The sequence below is a fragment of the Arachis duranensis genome, chromosome 4, assembly GCF_000817695.3.
Source record: "Arachis duranensis cultivar V14167 chromosome 4, aradu.V14167.gnm2.J7QH, whole genome shotgun sequence".
NCBI lineage: Eukaryota > Viridiplantae > Streptophyta > Magnoliopsida > Fabales > Fabaceae > Arachis > Arachis duranensis.
This window is the reverse complement of record NC_029775.3, coordinates 22104290-22124040: the sequence shown is the minus strand read 5'-3', so window position 1 is coordinate 22124040 and position 19751 is coordinate 22104290. Positions and strand designations below refer to the sequence as shown.

Sequence of the window (19751 nt, the reverse complement as noted above, 5' to 3'; positions counted from 1 at the left end):
ATTTATTATCTCTTTTTAACCACTAATCCATTCGCCCCTTGAATCTCCCAACTTTTCAATATGATTTTCATCTCTCCTTTGGATAGTAAAAGCATGAAAAAAGATAGTATTCATATCTCTGAACCTCAACCACTTCACTTTAGCTCTTTATCCTCAAAACATCTCCTCTTGTCTCTAAAGTTGAGTTAGCCTCTTTTTAGTTGATAGTATTTTCTCTTGTTGCTCTTCTATAAATTCTGAATCCTGTAAAGCTTGTAACTTAATCTTCAACTTTTCAATTTCCTTATCTGCTCTTTTAAAAGTGGTTCGACTCTAATTTTTTAACTCCTTCTTACAGCTCTCCATTCATCTTTGAATCTTGGTCCAATCCTCCGGTTCAGTCCTATTTCCTTCTTTTCAACCCTTTTTAATGATCTCTTTGCATTTTTTATGTTCAACTCAATATGGTTCAAATTTAAAAAACTTACTTGCTCTTACCTTTGGCTGAAGATCTAATATTAAAGGAGAATGATCTGAATTTTCTACCAAATTTACAGACTTCTAGACAATCCCCGAGGTTCGATACAAAAAGTTTTATTAAAGTTAAGCTTTCTTTTAATCTTGTTTACATAATTTTTCTTAACTCTAATTTTCAAAAGAAAAAGGATGGCAGGCTTTATCCGTTTGAACAAATTTTTTATTTCTGTGATGTCTCCCTAGCTCTTCCTAATTGCCTATCTTGATTTTTTTTTGAATGTCTTTTATAGTGTTGTCTTCTTCATCATCACTTGCTAATTTCACAGTATAGGAACCTGCATTTCCTTTTTCCTTTTCAGTTGTTCTCCAATTTTGTGTGTTTTCTTTTTCATTCTCTATTTCTCTTTTTTTTCTTTTTTTTTTTCCAAAGTTAGGAGTGAGACTTTAATTCAAAATCTTTATGTGAAAATGAAGACATTATATCATTTGGTCTTTTCTTGATTCTTATAAAAATATTTTTTTTTTTTTGGTCTTGGGTTCTTATAGAATTTAATTATACATTTCATCCACATTTGGGTCGGAAAAAATAACATTGTTAGATATTTTCAAGCTCTTGGGTAATCTGTCCATTTCCAATGAGAAAGAATAAGAGGTCCAAATTAGCAAACGCCCAAACATTATGGGCCTTATTGGGCTGAACATCCAAACTTATCGACTAACCCTTTTAAATTTTTTCTATCTGGTTTAGGGCACAGAAACAACCAACACAAACACGAACAACACTCCCGTTACGTTCTCTCTTTCTCTCTCCTCCTACTTCCCAGCTCCCACGAACCAAAATCGCCAAAACCTTGAAACATACCCCGAAAAAAAGCCTTTTTTCTTTTTTAATTTGAGTTTTCTGGAGGTGATGGCGACGACGTCGGTGGTGCCGGCCAACCGGCGGCGTGCGGCGAACGCTGCGGAGGAGCTGGAGTTCGAGACGACGGAGGGGGTAAAGGCGATAGCGAGCTTCGAGGAGATGGGAATAAAGGACGATCTGCTCAGAGGGATCTACCAGTACGGATTCGAGAAACCCTCCGCAATCCAACAGCGTGCCGTGACGCCAATCATACAGGGCCGTGACGTCATCGCTCAGGCTCAATCTGGAACCGGCAAGACCTCCATGATTGCACTCACCGTTTGCCAGTTCGTTGATACCTCCAAGAGAGAGTACGCACCTTCAATTTCATTGTTTCTGTTTTACTGCATTTGTTTAAGCATTATTACGAATTAAAAAAAAAAGGAAAAGAATTCTACTGCTTAATGCACGCACAAATTTGTTTAAGTTGGGTTTTAATTTATAGATTAGGGTTTTCAAATAGTTTATAACGATAGGTTATGTGGTGGTATGAATTTAGGAATTCTATTGAAGGATAATAAGGAGAAGTTGAATATCTGTTCTAAATGTTAATGCTTACAAGATTCGTTTTGGTACTCAGTTCCTTAGTTATTCCTGATTTGATTATAAGCACCTTGTTGGGTACAATCACGTGTGTAATATGCAGTATAGCGAATTCTGTATATGGTATGCATGCAGCATGGTAATTGAGTGAACCTGATAGCTATCTCCTAAGAAACTTTGCTCTATTCTCTTCTATCATGTAATGTTATTATGTTAGTAAAGCTAGGAGCATAATTCTGTCCCGAAGTAATTTCATTAGGTGATTTTTTGCGAGATTTATGCGATTATTATCGTCTTTTGCATGTGTTGTTTGTTTACTTATTTTGGTTTGGGTTTTGTAATTTCTGAACAGAGTCCAGGCCTTAATATTGTCTCCAACAAGGGAACTGGCCTCACAGACTGAAAAGGTTATATTGGCTATTGGGGATTTCATAAACATACAAGCACATGCTTGCATTGGGGGTAAAAGTGTGGGAGAAGATATAAGGAAGCTTGAATATGGAGTTCACGTGGTGTCGGGAACTCCTGGTCGTGTCTGTGACATGATCAAGAGGAGAACATTGCGTACAAGAGATATAAAGATGCTAGTTCTTGTGAGTTCATTGCTTCTCATTTGCGTGTATTTGATATTATTTATATTATAAATAGTTGTGCTTATATTGTCATGGAGTATCTTATGATTTTCATTTCATTGACAGGATGAATCTGATGAAATGTTGAGCAGAGGGTTTAAAGATCAGATTTATGATGTGTACAGATATCTCCCCCCAGATCTTCAGGTTCTCTCTTTCTTGATGCCCTGATGTTGCCTAATATTATTCAAAAGAAATTTATACAGATGCAAATGTTATATGTTTATCGTTCAATCAAAGATATATATTTATAGTAAGTCTTTGGCAAGTGGATAGTGGCTGAATATAGTTTGAGCTATGATAATTAAAATAAACAGATATTATATTAAACAATACTGTCATTTCAAGTAATAAAAATTTGGGTAGTGATTATGGAAGTGTGAAGGTTCTTCAAGGCATTTGTAGGCTTGTTTGTGTACAATCTGTTTAGTAAAAATTAGAACTTAAAAGTCAGTGGCATGAGACTTGAGAGTTCAGTTTGATGTTTTGACCAAACGATAGACTCTGATTAGTTTTTTGAGAAAATATGCTTTGTTTAAGTGATAAAAGGACATACAAATTTTAGATAAACATTGCTTTTTCTTTCTTAGCTAAAAAAACTGAAGCACTTTAAGTGAGGAACTGAGGATATTCTTTACTCGAATTTTAGTTCCAGATGATTTCTGGTTGACAAACTTATGCTGGTCCAGTGAGCCAAATGTCTATTTCTGAGGTTGGTATATTGATTTACCATAGGTGTCTTTTAGGGTCCTCGCTGGCAGTTACATATGGGTATGATATGAATATTGCCCATGCTGCAGATCTTGTGGAACAGTCTCGTCTGTATCTTTTTCTCCATTTCATCCTGTGTTGTAATTGGCCAGAGCCTTATTAGCACCATGAAGTATACTGTATTTAATCTGTTTTTATGATGTAGGTTGTCTTGATTTCTGCTACCCTTCCTCATGAAATACTGGAAATGACAAACAAGTTCATGACAGATCCTATAAGGATTCTTGTAAAACGTGATGAGTTGACATTAGAGGTGAGTAGCTTTTTCTCCATTGCTGATTACCTTTTCCATTTTAACTGGAGGATACTGATTATTGATACAACTTCCCTACTCCTGAACAACAGGGCATCAAGCAATTTTTTGTTGCCGTTGAAAGGGAAGAATGGAAATTTGATACCCTGTGTGATCTTTATGATACACTCACTATTACTCAAGCTGTTATATTCTGCAACACTAAGCGAAAGGTAAATAAAAAGTTCCAGTTTTGTAGGATGGGCATCCCATTTCTCTTCCCGATCGAGTGCATTGTAAAAAGTAGATTATTAAATGCTGTGCTATAATATATATCTACACTCTGTACTAATGAGTTTGGTGTTGGTGATCTTTTAGTTTATTCATTTATTGTCCATCACATTCTAATATTTGTGTTCATTTGGAACAGGTGGATTGGTTAACTGAGAAAATGCGTAACAATAATTTCACTGTCTCAGCAATGCATGGCGACATGCCACAGAGAGAAAGAGATGCAATCATGGCAGAGTTTCGCTCTGGTACAACTCGTGTACTAATAACAACAGATGTTTGGGCTCGTGGCCTTGATGTGCAGCAGGTGAGTTGTTTTTCCTGTCCTTTACATCTCTTTTATTTTCTTTCATGAATTCACGTATCTACTTCCCTCTTCAGTATTTGGAGTATGTTTTCCAGTCAGTCTTATCTTCTTTCTTGATAGAAAATGAAATTATATTAATATTAGTTTGCAAAAGAGGACAAGAAATCTTCATCCTCATCCTCATCCTCATCATATAGATACAGAAGATAATGGCTAGGACCTAAAGGGATAGACTATGTACCAATACATGCGAATCCCTTTTGAATATTAGCTAGAACAAAATCAATCAAATAAACCATTAGCTGTAACAGTAGAATGTATTACTGATGGATTTGGCGAGATGGGGTTTCACCCATGTTTACATCCTAGGCCGTTTTCTGTGTTTTTGTTTCTTGGTTTCTCTCACTCACCGTGCAGAGAAGTAGCTAATTGTTCTTATATGGTGGTGAAACATTTAAATTTTGGACCTCAGCCAAGGATTAATAGTCCCGTTATAACTTACTGTTAAATTTGATAGTTTATATCTTGCTATTTCCCCAGTTAAATATGGATTTTAATTCTTGGTTTGTAGGTCTTAGGTGTCATGGCAGGGGCATTGATTTTGGTTAACAAAAACCCCAAAATGTCTGTTTTGAATATATTGACTATAATGAAATTTTAGTTGTTTATTTCAAATGACATACCACAAAAATTGATGAGATTTGCTGTCTATTCCTTGCATTTGGATGTTATGTAGAAGAACAGTAATTGTCTAATTGCTAACATTGATCCATGCATCTGCTTCAGGTTTCTCTAGTTATCAACTATGACCTTCCAAATAATCGAGAGCTCTACATTCATCGAATTGGCCGATCTGGACGATTTGGACGCAAGGTATTCCACTTGTTTAAACTTGTTAAACATTTTGTGCTTTAACTGAGTGGTCACCCTCACCCAGTCCTATTTTCATGTCAAAATCTTCAATTTACACCGAGGTTTGAGAGGTTTTTGGTTGCTTTCATCAACCTTACACTCCAGTTCTCCCATTTTGTTTTCTGTCCTCTAATGCAGCAACTATGTATATTGTATGCATACACATTTACTTATACAGTTATACTTAGGCTTGATCATGGTTTGCAGGGTGTTGCAATAAATTTTGTCAAAAGTGATGACATCAAGATCTTGAGAGATATTGAGCAATATTACAGTACTCAGATAGATGAAATGCCAATGAATGTTGCTGATCTTATATAAAGTATATATTTGGCATTTGATGTGATGGGTGGAGTGGATTTGTCGTATGTTCTAGCCGTAGGTGAGTAGTTCTGGATGTGGTTTTGCTCAGGATTTTTCTGTGATATGCCTGTAAACATTGGCATTGGGCCAATTAAATGTTTTTCTCCCTTTAATACAGTGTACTTGACTGTACCAGTATTCTGGATGTTGAGCTTTACAATGCTGGTGCGGTTAACGTGTAAATTGTGTTGAGTTGATTTGTCTCATGTAAGATTCTGTAATTTAATGTTTCCAAATTCACATCTGCTATAATCTTCTGAATTAGTTTTAATGTTTTAACTAATTTATGCTCCTTTTGATTTTTGCGGTTATCTTATTCTAGTTTAAAAAATAAGGCCCTTCTTTTTTGGGCTCTCGGAGAAACAATGCTCAAGTGCCCGATTTTCTTTGTGAACAATTTTAATTTTTAACACTATTGGTAAATCAATGGTCAGTTGTAGTGTCTAGTCATTACTAATAAGGGATAAAAAATGTAGTTCGTTTAGGTTTTTGAACTATTGGAAGATATAGTTTTTTTCTAGAACTTGATGTATTTACGTAGTTTTGGAGCTGATTAATTCAAGATCCAGAACTTAGATTTTCAATGAGCTCACTTGTGGCTATGATGGCTATGCTAGTTGCTACGATTATTTCTTTACACGTAAACAAAAAGGATTTTTTTTGTCTTTGATTTTTTTTTTCTTCTTCATTTTCTCTCTGTTACACCCTCAACCGTCCAATCATGGCTACCTGCAACACTTTTTTTTGTTTTTTTCTGGACAAGGCTTTGGCCAAACCCAACCCAGATTAGAAACCAATCATAACCTGAACATCCTGCCGAACGTGTTTTGACATAGGCGCTTTATAGATTTTCATTCCTGTGTGTGTTATGTCGCTGCTGTTACCATTGAAGTCCTCCGTCCTCTGTTGCGGTCCTTGTCCTTGCCGAATGTTTTCGTAGAGATGTCCATCTGGTTCATGAAAAAACTGCGACTTTCGATGGTAGATCCAGCGCTGCTTTTGCTATCTGTTATGCACAGGTCGCATGATTTGACATTTCTAACCTTTGCATATCACGTAATAGCTATCGTATCCTCACGGTAACACAATAAAATTTGATCGTGCTTAATTTTGTCAAGACAACTTAACCACACTAAAGAACACTCCACTTGTCACTATCTGATTGAAGAGTCAACTCATAGTCACCGTTAGCTACCATAGCCATGGCACCAGAGACGCAGCCTTATAATTATATACCTAGATGCAAAATAAGATATATTGTAGAAGTTTATGTTGTATCAAAATTTTCCTTGATTATTTAAGCCAAAAAATTTCATTTCAAACTATCAAGAGGTCCTCAACTAGATATGAATTTGCCTTGGTGCAGATTAGAGATAGATTCTCTCAATTCCATCAACTTGGGTTGATTAAATAGTTAGTTTAGCGGTAATTTATAGGCTAACGAAAAAATTTTAAATAAAACTTAGATTCCCAAGTTAGTCTGACCTGCCGGATTAGAGGTTATTTGTGAAAAATCAAAAAGAAATAAAATTCTCTGAATGTAATGCCACTCTTAAAGAGAGATTTTTATTAATCTCAATATAGAACCTTTCTTTAATAAAAAAATACACCCTTTTGTTTTGTTCAATCGATTAGCAAATCAATTGTATTTTTTTTTTCATTTCTCACTGCATATTGTTAAATTTTAAAAAGGATTTACTGTTAAGTGTGCAAGAGTAATTTTTTTTTTCCATGTTTAGTGAAAAAAGTACACAGCCAGGTATATTTATTATCGGAATTTATTTTTTTTATCTCAAACTAAACATAACCTAAAAATATTATTTTCTAGTCTTTTAAGCCCAATAGGCTCAATAAGCCGCCCAATTTTGAAGGCAACAAGCCTCACAACACTTAGGCTTTCTTGGTTTTGGTCGTGGCACTATACTTAGCCTTTGTTTGGACTTTGCCCAAAGCGAATAATAACCCATGACCAAAACAATGATCACAAGAAGCCCAATAATTATTTCATAAGCCATTCTTTCTCTATTATTGAGTTTTAGGGTTTTTGGAGGATCAAATTTGGCTGTGCTCACTATTCCATAGTGATATATGACACTTTTTTTTATTTTGATATTGAAAAAATTAATGTGTTATTCATCATTATTGAAGTTTTGAATGTTATTTAGGGATGTGGAAGACGGCGTTAACAAATCTAAAGGTCTGATTTAGTATGACATAAATCGTAAGTTAGATTTTTTTTAAATCCTCAACTCTGATCCATCAATTTGGGTTTTCAATTTTTTTAACCTACTCTCCGATTCGTTACACATTTTACAAAAAAAAATTTCGTACACACAATATTTAGGGTCCGATTTGTTCATCAATCAAGTTTGAACACAAATCGGAGGCTAGATTTTCTCTCTTTCACAATATCTACCCTCTGATTTGTGTATTATTGTTTAAAAAAAAATTTAACTCCATATCAATACGATACACTCCAACAACTCATAACAACGTATAATACGTAATGAAAATCTATTATAAAAAAATGAGCTGATATATGATCCATTTATTACAACAAAATTAAAAAAAAAAGATAGAAAATAATAAATTATAGATAAATATAATAGGAACAAATAATTTATACTATGAAATAAATAAAAATTTCCTTATTTCACATTCTTCTAATTATTTATATTATTTAATTAAAAAATTATTTAATATATCAAGAGTAAGAAAGTCACTTACTATTTTAAAATTTTAAGACAATATAAACACTTTTTAAGGATATATTAATAAGTAAACTAAAAATCAAAACATTTCATTACTTATTTATTACATAAGCCTTATTAAAAATAAAAAATATAAAAAATAAAAAGAAAAATCAAACAGCTGCTTACTAAAGGTATATAGAAATCTATGGTTTTTTTTTTTAAATCAAATTCAAATCAAATTACCTTAAAACACACATTATTATTAAGAAAAATGATAATTTCACTCAGTTTTTTTAATACCACTGAATATAATTTTTTGTATTGTATTTTTCGTGAATTTGAGGAAAAAAAAAGTGTACTACAAGGTTTTTATTTATTTGTGGTAGTTTTTTCTCTTATTTATAAAGGTTTATAATCCCATCAAATGATTTGTGGAAAATTTTGTGTGTGTTTAGTAGAGTTTTATATTAATCTTTTGTGGCTGTTCTTGGTCCATGTTTGTGGCGGTTTAAAATCTTCACAAAAAGACTTTTTCATTTTAAAAACAAGAGCTATTCTATGGAGATTTCAAACCTGTCAATATATTTTTTAAAAATTAATCTACACTATTATTACACTACTAATAATTTATTATTAAAAAGAAATATTTAAGAAAGACATTAAAAGTGTAGAAGAAAATTAAAATAAAAGAAATACTTTAAAACAAAATATAGCACACTACCATCATTTTTCAATTATATTAATTACAACTACAAAATATTAAAAATAACATAATAAAATACAGACTTATATCCAAACTCCTGAACAATGAACATAACTAGATAAATGTAATTGCAAACAATGCAAATAGATCTTGACTTTTAGCCATACCATTATCATCCAGAAATAATGACAAACTAACAATGGAGTTAACAAGTCTTAATGCTTACACTAGCTGTTGCAGTAGCTGTTAAAGCTAAAACAAGAGTATTTAAGAATTTCTGTTATAATGAGGAGCCTTTCTTTTAATCTTTATAGCCATTACTCCAAACAACAATAACTGTTCATGTTCAATACACCATATCAAATCTCAGGCTTACTTCACTTTTCGAATTCCAAAATTTAGGAGCACTGAAATTTAAAAAAGAAGAAAATAAAAAAACAGCAACATGCAGAAGAGATATTTAATGTAATATAAGATTCATGCCTGGATTATTGCTCCACTAGCATACCAGAAAGGACTACTAACCCCATATTTTCAAGCAACATTTGAGCTTTGCAAGATTGTAGCATGTCCACTACACCCCCAATTTATAACAATTAACAAAACATATGTGAAAAAAAAAATTAAACTACAGATTTATCAATCTGTGCAAACTTCAAAGACTATTTTAAATTCATAGTTTTTGGCCTAATATAAGTGTTTGATCCACTAGAAATGATTACTTGTGAAACAATGACACTACCAATGAGTCCTGTCTTAACACTTCTGCCTGCAGTATTGAACCATTTCGAGGTGTGGCGAGACCCAACATATCTCTTCTCCAATCATATCTGATCTATAAGAATCAAAGTTTCTATCAATAATTTTAGCTTGATGAAAATTTAAAAACTAAAAAATTTCATCGAAAATGAAAAATATGCTTCTTAATTAAAAGGGTGGAAAAGCATAATGGCACTCACTTGGCAATCTTTTTTTGTGTATGATAACTCATGTCAAATCTCACTACATGGATATCTAACCGAAAAAGGCATATAATTAAGTTTTCTTTCACCAAAAACTAACAAAATAATAATGATAAAGTGTTCACTGCCAAGGTTGAGACATGGGAGTATTTAAAAAAATTTCAGACTTAACTTTTTAGTGTGCTTGGTTATTTTTTGTGACTAACTATTAACATGCAACTCCACTATTTCACGAGCTAAAACATTAAAAATTTTCTTTCCCAGTAGGTAGTGGTAAATCATATTTTTTCCTAAGATAAAAAAAATAAAAACAAAAGCACAAGGATATGTGCTACTTACTCTTTAAGCCAGCAAGCTTGGCAAGCAAGACATCATTCATAAATGCGTCCATATTCTCTCGTAAAGCCTCTTCTTTGTAGCTTACCTGCAAATAGTACTTTTAAGTATAAGATTACATCTCGTGCAGCATAGCAATTCCCATATGAAGTTCAAGGAGAACATAATTTCACCTTTTCCAGTCCAATATGCAAAATTGATTTATTTTCCATCTTAAAGTCAATGCAGCCTTGCCTAAGTTCTTTTAGTTGACCAGCAATATCACTAGTCAGAGTACCTAGCTGTAAAACATATTTTCAATCACGAGTTAATACGATATACTCATGCCGTGTTGTTCAAAAAGAAAATTAGAAAGTCAATAAGCATTGGATACGCTTAATTTCTCGTCTGGCATCAGCCTGCGCTTTCTAAGATATTGTGCTATCTGCATAATTGATGAGCAGATATTTTATACGCTTTTTGGGGTGTTTTAATATAGTTTTTAGTAGGATCTAGCTACTTTTTAGTATATTTTTATTAGTTTTTATGCAAAAATTACATTTCTGGACTTTACTATGAGTTTGTGTGTTTTTCTGTGATTTCATATATTTTTTGGCTGAAATTGAGGGACCTGAGCAAAAATCTGATTCAGAGGCTGATAGAGGACTGCTGATGCTGTTGGATTTTAACCTCCCTGCACTCGAAATGAAATTTTTGGAGTTACAGGAGTCTAAATGGCGCACTCTCAATTGCGTTGGAAAGTAGACATCCAGGGCTTTCCAGCAATTATAATAGTCCATACTTTGCTCAAGTTTAGACGACGCAAACTGGCATTTAACGCCAGCTTTCTGCCCTATTCTGGTATCAAACGCCAGAAACAAGTTGCAAAGCAGAGTTAAACGCCAGAAACAGGTTACAAACTGGTGTTTAACTCCAAGAATGGCCTATGCACGTGAAAGCTTCAATGCTCAGCCCCAACACACACCAAGTGGGCCCAGAAGTGGATTTCTGCACTATCTATCTTAGTTTACTCATTTTCTGTAAACCTAGGTTACTAGTTGAGTATATAAACTACTTTTAGAGATTTATTTTGTACCTCATGACATTTTACATCTGAAATTGTACCTTTGACGGCATGAGTCTCTAAACCCCATGGTTGGGGGTGAGGAGCTCTGCAGTGTCTCGATGAATTAATGCAAGTATTTCTGTTTTCTATTCAATCTCGCTTGTTTCTATTCTAAGATGTTCATTCACACTTCAACATGATGAATGTGATGATCCGTGACATTCATCACCATTCTCAACCTATGAACGTGTGCCTAACAACCACTTCCATTCTACCTTAGATTGAATGGATGTCTCTTGGGTTCTTGGCTCACGAGTTTGACTGCCTCTCCTGACAACAGAGCATTCAAATTCGTGAGATCAGAGTCTTCGTGGTATAAGCTAGAATCAATTGGCAGCATTCCTAAGATCCAAAAAGTCTAAACTTTGTCTGTGGTATTCCGAGTAGGATCCGGGAAGGGATGACTGTGACGAGTTTCAAACTCATGAATGTTGGGCATGATGACAGACGCAAAAGGATCAATGGATCATATTCCAACATTAGTGAGAACCAACAGATGATTAGCCATGTACATGGACCCTTTTCACTTAGAGGACGGCTGGTAGCCATTGATAATGATGATCCACCAACATACAGCTTGCCATGGAAGGAGACCTGCGTGCGTGAAGAAGAAGACAGTAGGAAAGCAGAAATTCAAAGGACAAAGCATCTCTAAAACTCCAACCCATTCTCCATTACTACGTAACAAATATTCATTTCATGCTCTTTCACTTTTTACAATTAAGACTAAAGAACCATACTGATATTCTGACTAAGAATAATAAGATAACCATAGCTTGATTTAAGCCGGCAATCTCCGTGGGATCGATCCTTACTCACGTAAGGTATTACTTGGACGACCCAGTGCACTTGCTAGTTAGTTGTGCGGAATTACTTAGTGTGAGTGTAAATTTCGTGCACCAATAATAGTTCGCATAAGCTTCATATTTCAAAAAATCTAATCAATCATTCAGATGACAGATTCAAAATACCTTTCCAAGATGAGGTGCCATTCCAAGAGTTGAGAAGCACTTGTCAACTTTAAGTTTATTATTACCACCTGTAGTAATTAATACAAATACAAATTCTATTAGATATGAATAACATAAGCACAAAAAACAAAAAAGCCTAACACATAGTTTAGGGTTTTATATTATTGGTATTAAAACTAAAAATTTATCATTGCTAAAGCATGGAAGATAAGCTTAATATCTCCTCTGCATAACTAATGGCACACAAATGTCTCATAACTAACATAAGCATGTGATTAACAAAACACATTTTCCTACATCAGCACGCTCGAGTTTGACATGTCAAAATGAATATTTGAATCTCAAGGAAAAAAACTATAATGGGAAAAAGCTATAATATCAATTCATATGATGAACATTAATATATATAAATCAGTTTATTACTAGCAATATCCTCAATAAGTTCTTTACCACCAATTATATTAGCTCCAGCATTTCTAGCTTCTTTTGCTTCTGCCCCTTCTGCAAAAACAGCCACAGTGACGGCTTAAAAGATGTAAATAATTAAACTACAAAAAGATGTATTGACTACAAAAATAGCATTCCAATCATTCATATTTTTCAATGTATTGACTAATTGACATGGTCATAGAGAACTTGTGCGGGCATGGGTTAATCCCTTTAGCCTTCTGATCCGCAAGGTACTTAAGCCTGTTCTCAAGGTATTACTGCACCCAAAAAGATATGGACTTTTATATTACAGCTCATAACCAACTCAATAAACCCTGATAATCAACTCTAGCTAACTCCTAACCAACTCAACAAACTCTATAATCAACTCTAGCTAACTTGGACCACAATTCTGTTGCCCTGTTGCATAACTACTTTCCTGTTTTTGAACTGGACTTCATAGTCTCTATAGAAAATTGAAACAATAAAACTTACGGGTAGAGGTGTAAGTTACCGAACCGGACCGAAAATTACTGCAGAACCAAATCAAAATTTATAACAACTGATTGAAGAACCAAAAAAATTGGTTTTTTTTGAACTAAACCGAACGGTTCGATTCAGTTTTTGGTTGACTTTGCTAAAATCGAACCGAACCGAACCGAACCGAAGAGTGAGTGTTCAAAGTTGCCCTTTAACCTAGGAATAAAAGAGTTGCCATCAGCCAAATCCCTAACTTTCTTCTTCCCCTTTTACGTGACACACTCACAACTCACTTCCATCTCCTATTCTTCCACCTCTGAGTGTCTGACCTCCATGCCAGAGAGAAGGAGAGCCTGAGGGAGCCAAAGTGACAGAGTGTGTCGTCCATTCATCTCCGTCGTAGGGTAGCCACCACAACAAACCCTAAGCCGAGCAGCACTCCAGTCCAGTCCGTCGCCGAGCAGCAATCCGCGCGGAGCAACACTTTAGTTGCCGAGGAGCACTCCAGTCGCCGAGCAGTCTAATTCGAGCTCTCTCTTACAAGCTGCAAGTCTACAACTTCTTCTTCCGAGGTTAGAATTTGATTTTCAAATTTTTATGGTTGATTATCCTACAGAACTTACTTCCAAAACAATTAAATGAATTAATTACATCCTACATAATTTTTATTGTTGTTGCTTTTACTGTAATGTGTTTTGCTACGAGTGAAATAGAGCCGTTAGAAACTACCAAGCTCCATGTTTTTAACAACCCATTTGGATTCTTAGATCATTAGATGTAGAGAATTAGAAAGTAATGAGAAGCAAAAATTCTATACTCGGTGAGTGATGATGATAACATATGGTGATGTAAAATGATATGAAACCAAATTAGCGTTGCTTGACAACGAGTAATATATTCGGAGAAATCTAAGGCTTCAGATGTGACTTCTTTAAAACTCTCTTCAATTTATACTATTTAACTAGTACCTGCCTTCTTCATTGTTGACGAATAAATGAAAAAAAAAGGTTGGAGAACTATTTTAATTTATAAATTGTAACTATTACTTGAATCATTTTAAGTGTAACGACTAAATTCTTGGATTTTTCTAGGAATGGAAAAATATGTAAACATAATATGTTTTTCTTTGTTTTCACATGGACGTTTGTGATTTTATATGGTTTTTTAAGGCATGACTACTCTTTAGCACTTTCCTGTGTCATGAACTGCTCTTAGCACTGAACCAATTACACCTGGTTTTTGTTGTTGTTCATCATGATCATGGTTTTTAGTTTTGTTAATTTCTTCAAGATCTTTTGCAGTTTGTTCAGCTCTTTCTTCCTTCAATTTCTTGACTCCATGATTGATGATGCTAATAATCACTCAAATGTATTTTGCTAATATATTAATTTGTTATGGATGTGAAAGAATCAAGGTGGTGTTTGATAATATATATGATAAGATTATAAGGATAGTATAGAAGGTTAATTTGTGTAGGTTGGTGTGAGTGGAAACCTGTTAATAGAATAGAAAAGGTTATGACATGTGGCAACCATGTTTGGGAGGTTTGACATGTTGTGTTTGATAAGTAACATGACATATTCTACATTGTTCTCACTTCTAAGAATTCTTAAAGCATTATTATTATTATTATTATTATTATTATTATTATTATTATTATTATTATTATTATTATCTTTAATTTGTTATCTTGTTTCATAATTTGTTATTTTTGTTTTGTTTTGTTTTGTTTTTTTTTTAGAAATTACACTAATCGGAGAAGATAATGATGAGTCTGGTGTGAATTCAGATTTAGCATGGTGGCTGTTTGATTTTTATTTGGTTTAAAGTGGTTGTTTTTGTTTTTAGTATGTTTTAAATTATGTTTGTTTTTGTTGTTTGCTAAACATTTTTAATTGTCTTTGTTTTATGTTTAATTGTTAGAACAAGTTGAATTTGTATTGAATTTGAATGTGCTATACTCTTGTTATTCTAGTTTATTGGCGATTTTAAACTTCATTTTATGGTAATTTAAATTCTGATTATTAGGTTTAAACAAACCGAAAAAATTGACCGAACCAAACCGATGGTTATTCGGTTCAGTTCGGTTCAGTTGTCTAGAAAGCAGCCAACCGAATGGTTGGCATCATTGTAGAACCGAACAGGTCGGTTCAGTTGGTTTTCGGTCCAAAACCGAACCAAACCGAACTGATTACACCCCTACTTACAGGTGTCTTAAAACTTTTAGCAAACTTCAAATATAAAAAATATACTTTACCCAATTTTATAATTATTTGGATTTATATTATTTAGGAAGGATATTGCAGAACATTTTTCTCTGTTTTTGACTGGCTAAAATTTTTAGATATGGATAATTTTAATGTGAAATACGATAATATTTGTTCATTTTGGTATTTTACACTGCTATGATAGTAGTACAAAACGTCACTAACGTTTTGTAAAAAAAATATTTTTTTAAATATAAAAAGATAAAACGTCACTAACATTTTGTAAAAAAATATTATTTTAATTATATACAGAGAAAACGTTACTGACGTTTTGTAAACACCCACATCAATGTTTAACACCTAATTTAGATCATCTTTAAAGACTTCACCACTCATAATCCAATATACAAAAATAAAAGTTCGTTCTTGACTTCTTGGTTTTGATCCACTGAAAAATTCATTATTGGGTAATTGTATAGTCTGTACTCCGTAATAAAAATAGGTTGATGAGTTTTGTTAGTTCTATTCTTAATTATAGAAGTTCACTGCATGATCCGTGTGATGCACAAAGGAGGGCATAACAGCTACTAGCTTGAAACAAAATAGCTTCAATGATCAATTATCATGTTTTTCTTACCTCATTTCTAATACTCCTTATCAACACAAATGAAAAACAATAAAAAAATATAGAACAAGAGGGGCTATCAGTGAGAAATTTGAAACAGAACTGAGGAGGCAAGACAAAGAAAAAATTTATTGTTAACAAAGAAGAAATATCAGCAAATTAATAAGAAAGAAGAAGAAGAAAAAGAGGTACCAGTGGCAGTTCAAAGGAGAAATCGGAGTGAGAGAAAGTGGCATGGAAGAAGTTTGAGAGTGAACAGATTTGAAAATGGTCCAAATCTACATTATTTAAATTTAATTGTATCCTTGAATACAATATAAGTGAATCCTATAACAAACATATGTGTTGTCAACCAAAAACGAAACACGAATGCAGTATGAATTGTTAGAAAATTATTTTAATTTTCTAATTTATTTGTGGACAATACATATATTAATTATAATCACAAATTATGCTATTTCAAATTAAATGACTTATATAATGAAGATCTCATTTATTCTTATAATTGTTAAATTGAATAAGTCATAATTACTTTTGATTTGGAATTAAATGAAAATAAAAAACATATATTATCTTTTGTTCCTTAGATAATTATTTTTTGAATTTTAGATATATTATCTTTTAGACTTTAGATACTATTTTATTTGGACTTTAGAGTTTAATAGGTGTTATGCTCAAATATAAATAGTGCCTTTAGGGTTTCGGTCTCCAACATACCAAAGCCGCATTTGTTGCTCTTTCCCCATCAGAAGAGTCACAATTCAGCCGCCTAGGGATTCAGAAGGCTTTGGTTGAGGAAGATCGAAAGAACCACAATATCCAAATCCTTCTGTTAATTTCTGATTTCTATGAGTAAAGGTATACTTTCTCGCATTATGATATATTTTGGTGATTCAATATGGATAATCTGAATTATTGAAATTAATTTATTCCAACAAGTGGTATCAGAGCCATCTATAATTTAGTCATAAAAAATATCAATTTTTTTATTATTCTTTCAATCGATATGTATGTATGTGCGCGTTATATATAACTGGTACTGATGCACGAGCACAAGGATTAAATTTTTTAATGCAAATACCCTGTATAGCAATTCTTTATACACATACGTATATTATGGGTGTGCTACTGTGCATATATGTATGGTTTTATTATGCCTTTGGTATGGCTTTAATATTATTGCGTGTATATATATATATATATATATATCCATTTTTTTAATTTGATATAATAATTGATTTATTCTGAAACATTAGTATAGAGTATTATTATGATTGTTTCAGATTTAATTATATGTGTCATTAATTTGATGTAAAATTAATTAATAATTTCTTTTGGAATATAAAAATTATTGTGTATGTAACTTATGCGAATATTAATCGATTTAAAAGAAGATTTATATTTGGCCAAATTATGTATACACATTAATAATATGTGAGTGATAGAATTATAATGATTAATTTTAATGTTAACTGATCACAAATTTTTTGGCACATGAATTCATTTCATAGTTATAACCATATTTTTTTTAAGGTCTGAAAAGACACCATTAAGATTTATATCCTTGTGCAGTTTAAAGAATTTTTTTATTGTTACATAAGGAAACTAGTAATAATTTGGATTATTATATCTACCCATTTTATAAAATTTTGGTTTTGGAATAAATTGATTGAACATTATGCTGCTAAAGTAGCCTCTTTTGTGAAAACTGATTTATTTAAAACATAAGGAATATGGTGATATATAATTCATGTGAATATTAGTCAGCCCAAAGGAAGGTCTATATTTGGCCGAATTATATACACATTGATGGTAAATACATGTTTGGGTAACTAATTAAGAATAAAGTAATGCTTATTATTTATGCGGACAATAATCGGTCCAAAGGAAGTTTATTGTTTGGCCAAATAATAAGCATTGCACACTTTTGTTTATTTTCTATTAGTTATGCGGTCAATGATCGGCCCAAAGAAAGGTTATTGTTTGGCCAATTAATAGAAAATATATGCGGTAATAAATAGCTTGTGAAGTTTAAGTTTCCATGTGAGCATTAAGTCGGTCCAAAGAAAGGCTTAATGTATGATAGGAATTTTGACAATATTTAATTACTGCAATGAGAGTATTACTTACAGTTAATTTTCTATCCAAAAATTGAAAATTAATGTCGTTCTAGATATCTCAATATGAATTTTTTTTCCATTATTTAACTAATGTTTACTGCATGTTCTTTTAGTTCTAATCCAGAAACTATAGCTTCAGCTACCAATATTTTTGCACAAATTAGCAGTATTCCTATGTTAAATGGTTCAAATTTTAAAGTTTGAAAGGATATCATGGAGATTGTCATCGGTTGTATGGATCTGGATATAGCTCTTCAAGAGGAGAAACTCACTTCCACTCTAGAAAATCTCAATGAGGTTAAAATAGAGAAGTGGGAGAGATCCAATCAAATGAGCATTATGATCATGAAACGCTCAATTCCTGAGGCATTTTGGGGCTCAATTACTGAGGATAAAGATGCCAAACAGTTCCTGAAAGATGTTGAAAAATTCTTTGCTAAGAATGAAAAGGCGGAGGCAAGTAGCCTTTTGAGCAAACTTGTCTCCATGAGGTATAAAGGTAAAGGGAACATTAGGGAGTACATTATGGAAATATCTCATTTTGCTTCAAAATTGAAAGTACTAAAGTTAGAGTTGTCTGGAGATTTACTCGTGCATTTCATTTTGATTTCCCTTCCTGCACACTTTGGGCAATTCAAAGTGAATTATAATACTCTGAAAGACACTTGGTCCTTAAATGAGCTTATATCTCACTGTGTGCAAGAAGAAGAGAGGCTACAGTAAGATAAGACTGAAAGTGCTTACATGGCTTCATCTTCCCAGTATAAAAGAAAGCGTAATACTACTGCGGATGAGCCTTCTCAATAGAAAAATGCTAAGAAATAGGATCAAATTTCAACCTGTTTCTTCTGCAAGGTAGGACACATGAATAAGGATTGTACCAAATATGCCACTTGGCGTGTAAAGAATAGTATAATTCTTACTTTCGTTTGTTCTGAAGCTAGTTTAAGTTATGCACCTGTTGATACTTGGTGGGTAGATTCTGCTGCTACTACTCATGTAAGTGTTACTATGCAGGGTTGCCTGTGGAGCCGACCGCCAAGTGATGCTGAAAGATACATCTATGTGGCAGACGGTAATATAGTTGCAGTCGAAGCTATAGGAACCTTTAGATTATGTTCCACGAATGAATTTTACTTGGATTTATTAGAGACATTTTATGTACCGTCATTTAGACGGAATTTAGTTTCTATTTTTCGTTTGGACAAATCAGGTTATTTTTGTTCATTCGAAGACAATAAAGTCAGTCTCTTTTATAATTTAAATAATATTTGCTTAGGTCATTTGGTGGATAATCTATATAGGCTTGACTTAAATTCCTATAATAATGAAATACTGCAAACGGATACAAAACAAAAACTAAATGAGAATTCGGCATCATTATGGCACAAACGCCTAGGCCACATTTCTAAACAGAGAATTCAGACGCTCGTGTCGGATGGAATTCTTGGACCCCTAAATTTGGCGGACTTTGAAGTCTACATTGAGTGCATAAAGGGGAAAAGGACAAATGAAAGGAAATTAGGTGTCGAGAGAGCTAAAGATGTCTTAGAACTGATACATACCGATATATATGGCTCATTCCCTACTGTCTCTAGGAATGGACAACGGTACTTTATTACGTTCATATATGATTACTCTCGTTACGAATATCTTGATTTAATTTATGAAAAGTCCCAAGCCTTGGATGTTTTCAAGTCTTTCAAAGCTGA

At 33.1% G+C, this 19751-nt stretch overlaps 2 protein-coding genes across 2 annotated transcripts; one reads left to right on the top strand and one right to left on the bottom strand.

The window, feature by feature from the left end:
- Positions 1-1199: 1199 nt before the first annotated feature.
- Positions 1200-5672, top strand: LOC107483747 (eukaryotic initiation factor 4A-3). Its single transcript, XM_016104361.3, has 8 exons — positions 1200-1668; positions 2253-2493; positions 2599-2679; positions 3449-3556; positions 3649-3768; positions 3966-4133; positions 4920-5006; positions 5253-5672. The coding sequence occupies exons 1-8, from the start codon at positions 1367-1369 to the stop codon at positions 5364-5366; spliced, it is 1221 nt and encodes a 406-aa protein (XP_015959847.1). The 5' UTR covers positions 1200-1366; the 3' UTR covers positions 5367-5672.
- Positions 5673-10097: 4425 nt separating this feature from the next.
- Positions 10098-14068, bottom strand: LOC110280658 (uncharacterized). The gene is made up of 5 exons (XM_052260478.1): positions 14056-14068; positions 12602-12703; positions 12179-12246; positions 10276-10383; positions 10098-10190 (listed from the first exon to the last, which is right to left on the bottom strand). Exons 1-5 carry the CDS (start codon positions 14066-14068, stop codon positions 10098-10100), a joined length of 384 nt encoding a protein of 127 aa, XP_052116438.1.
- Positions 14069-19751: the final 5683 nt, after the last annotated feature.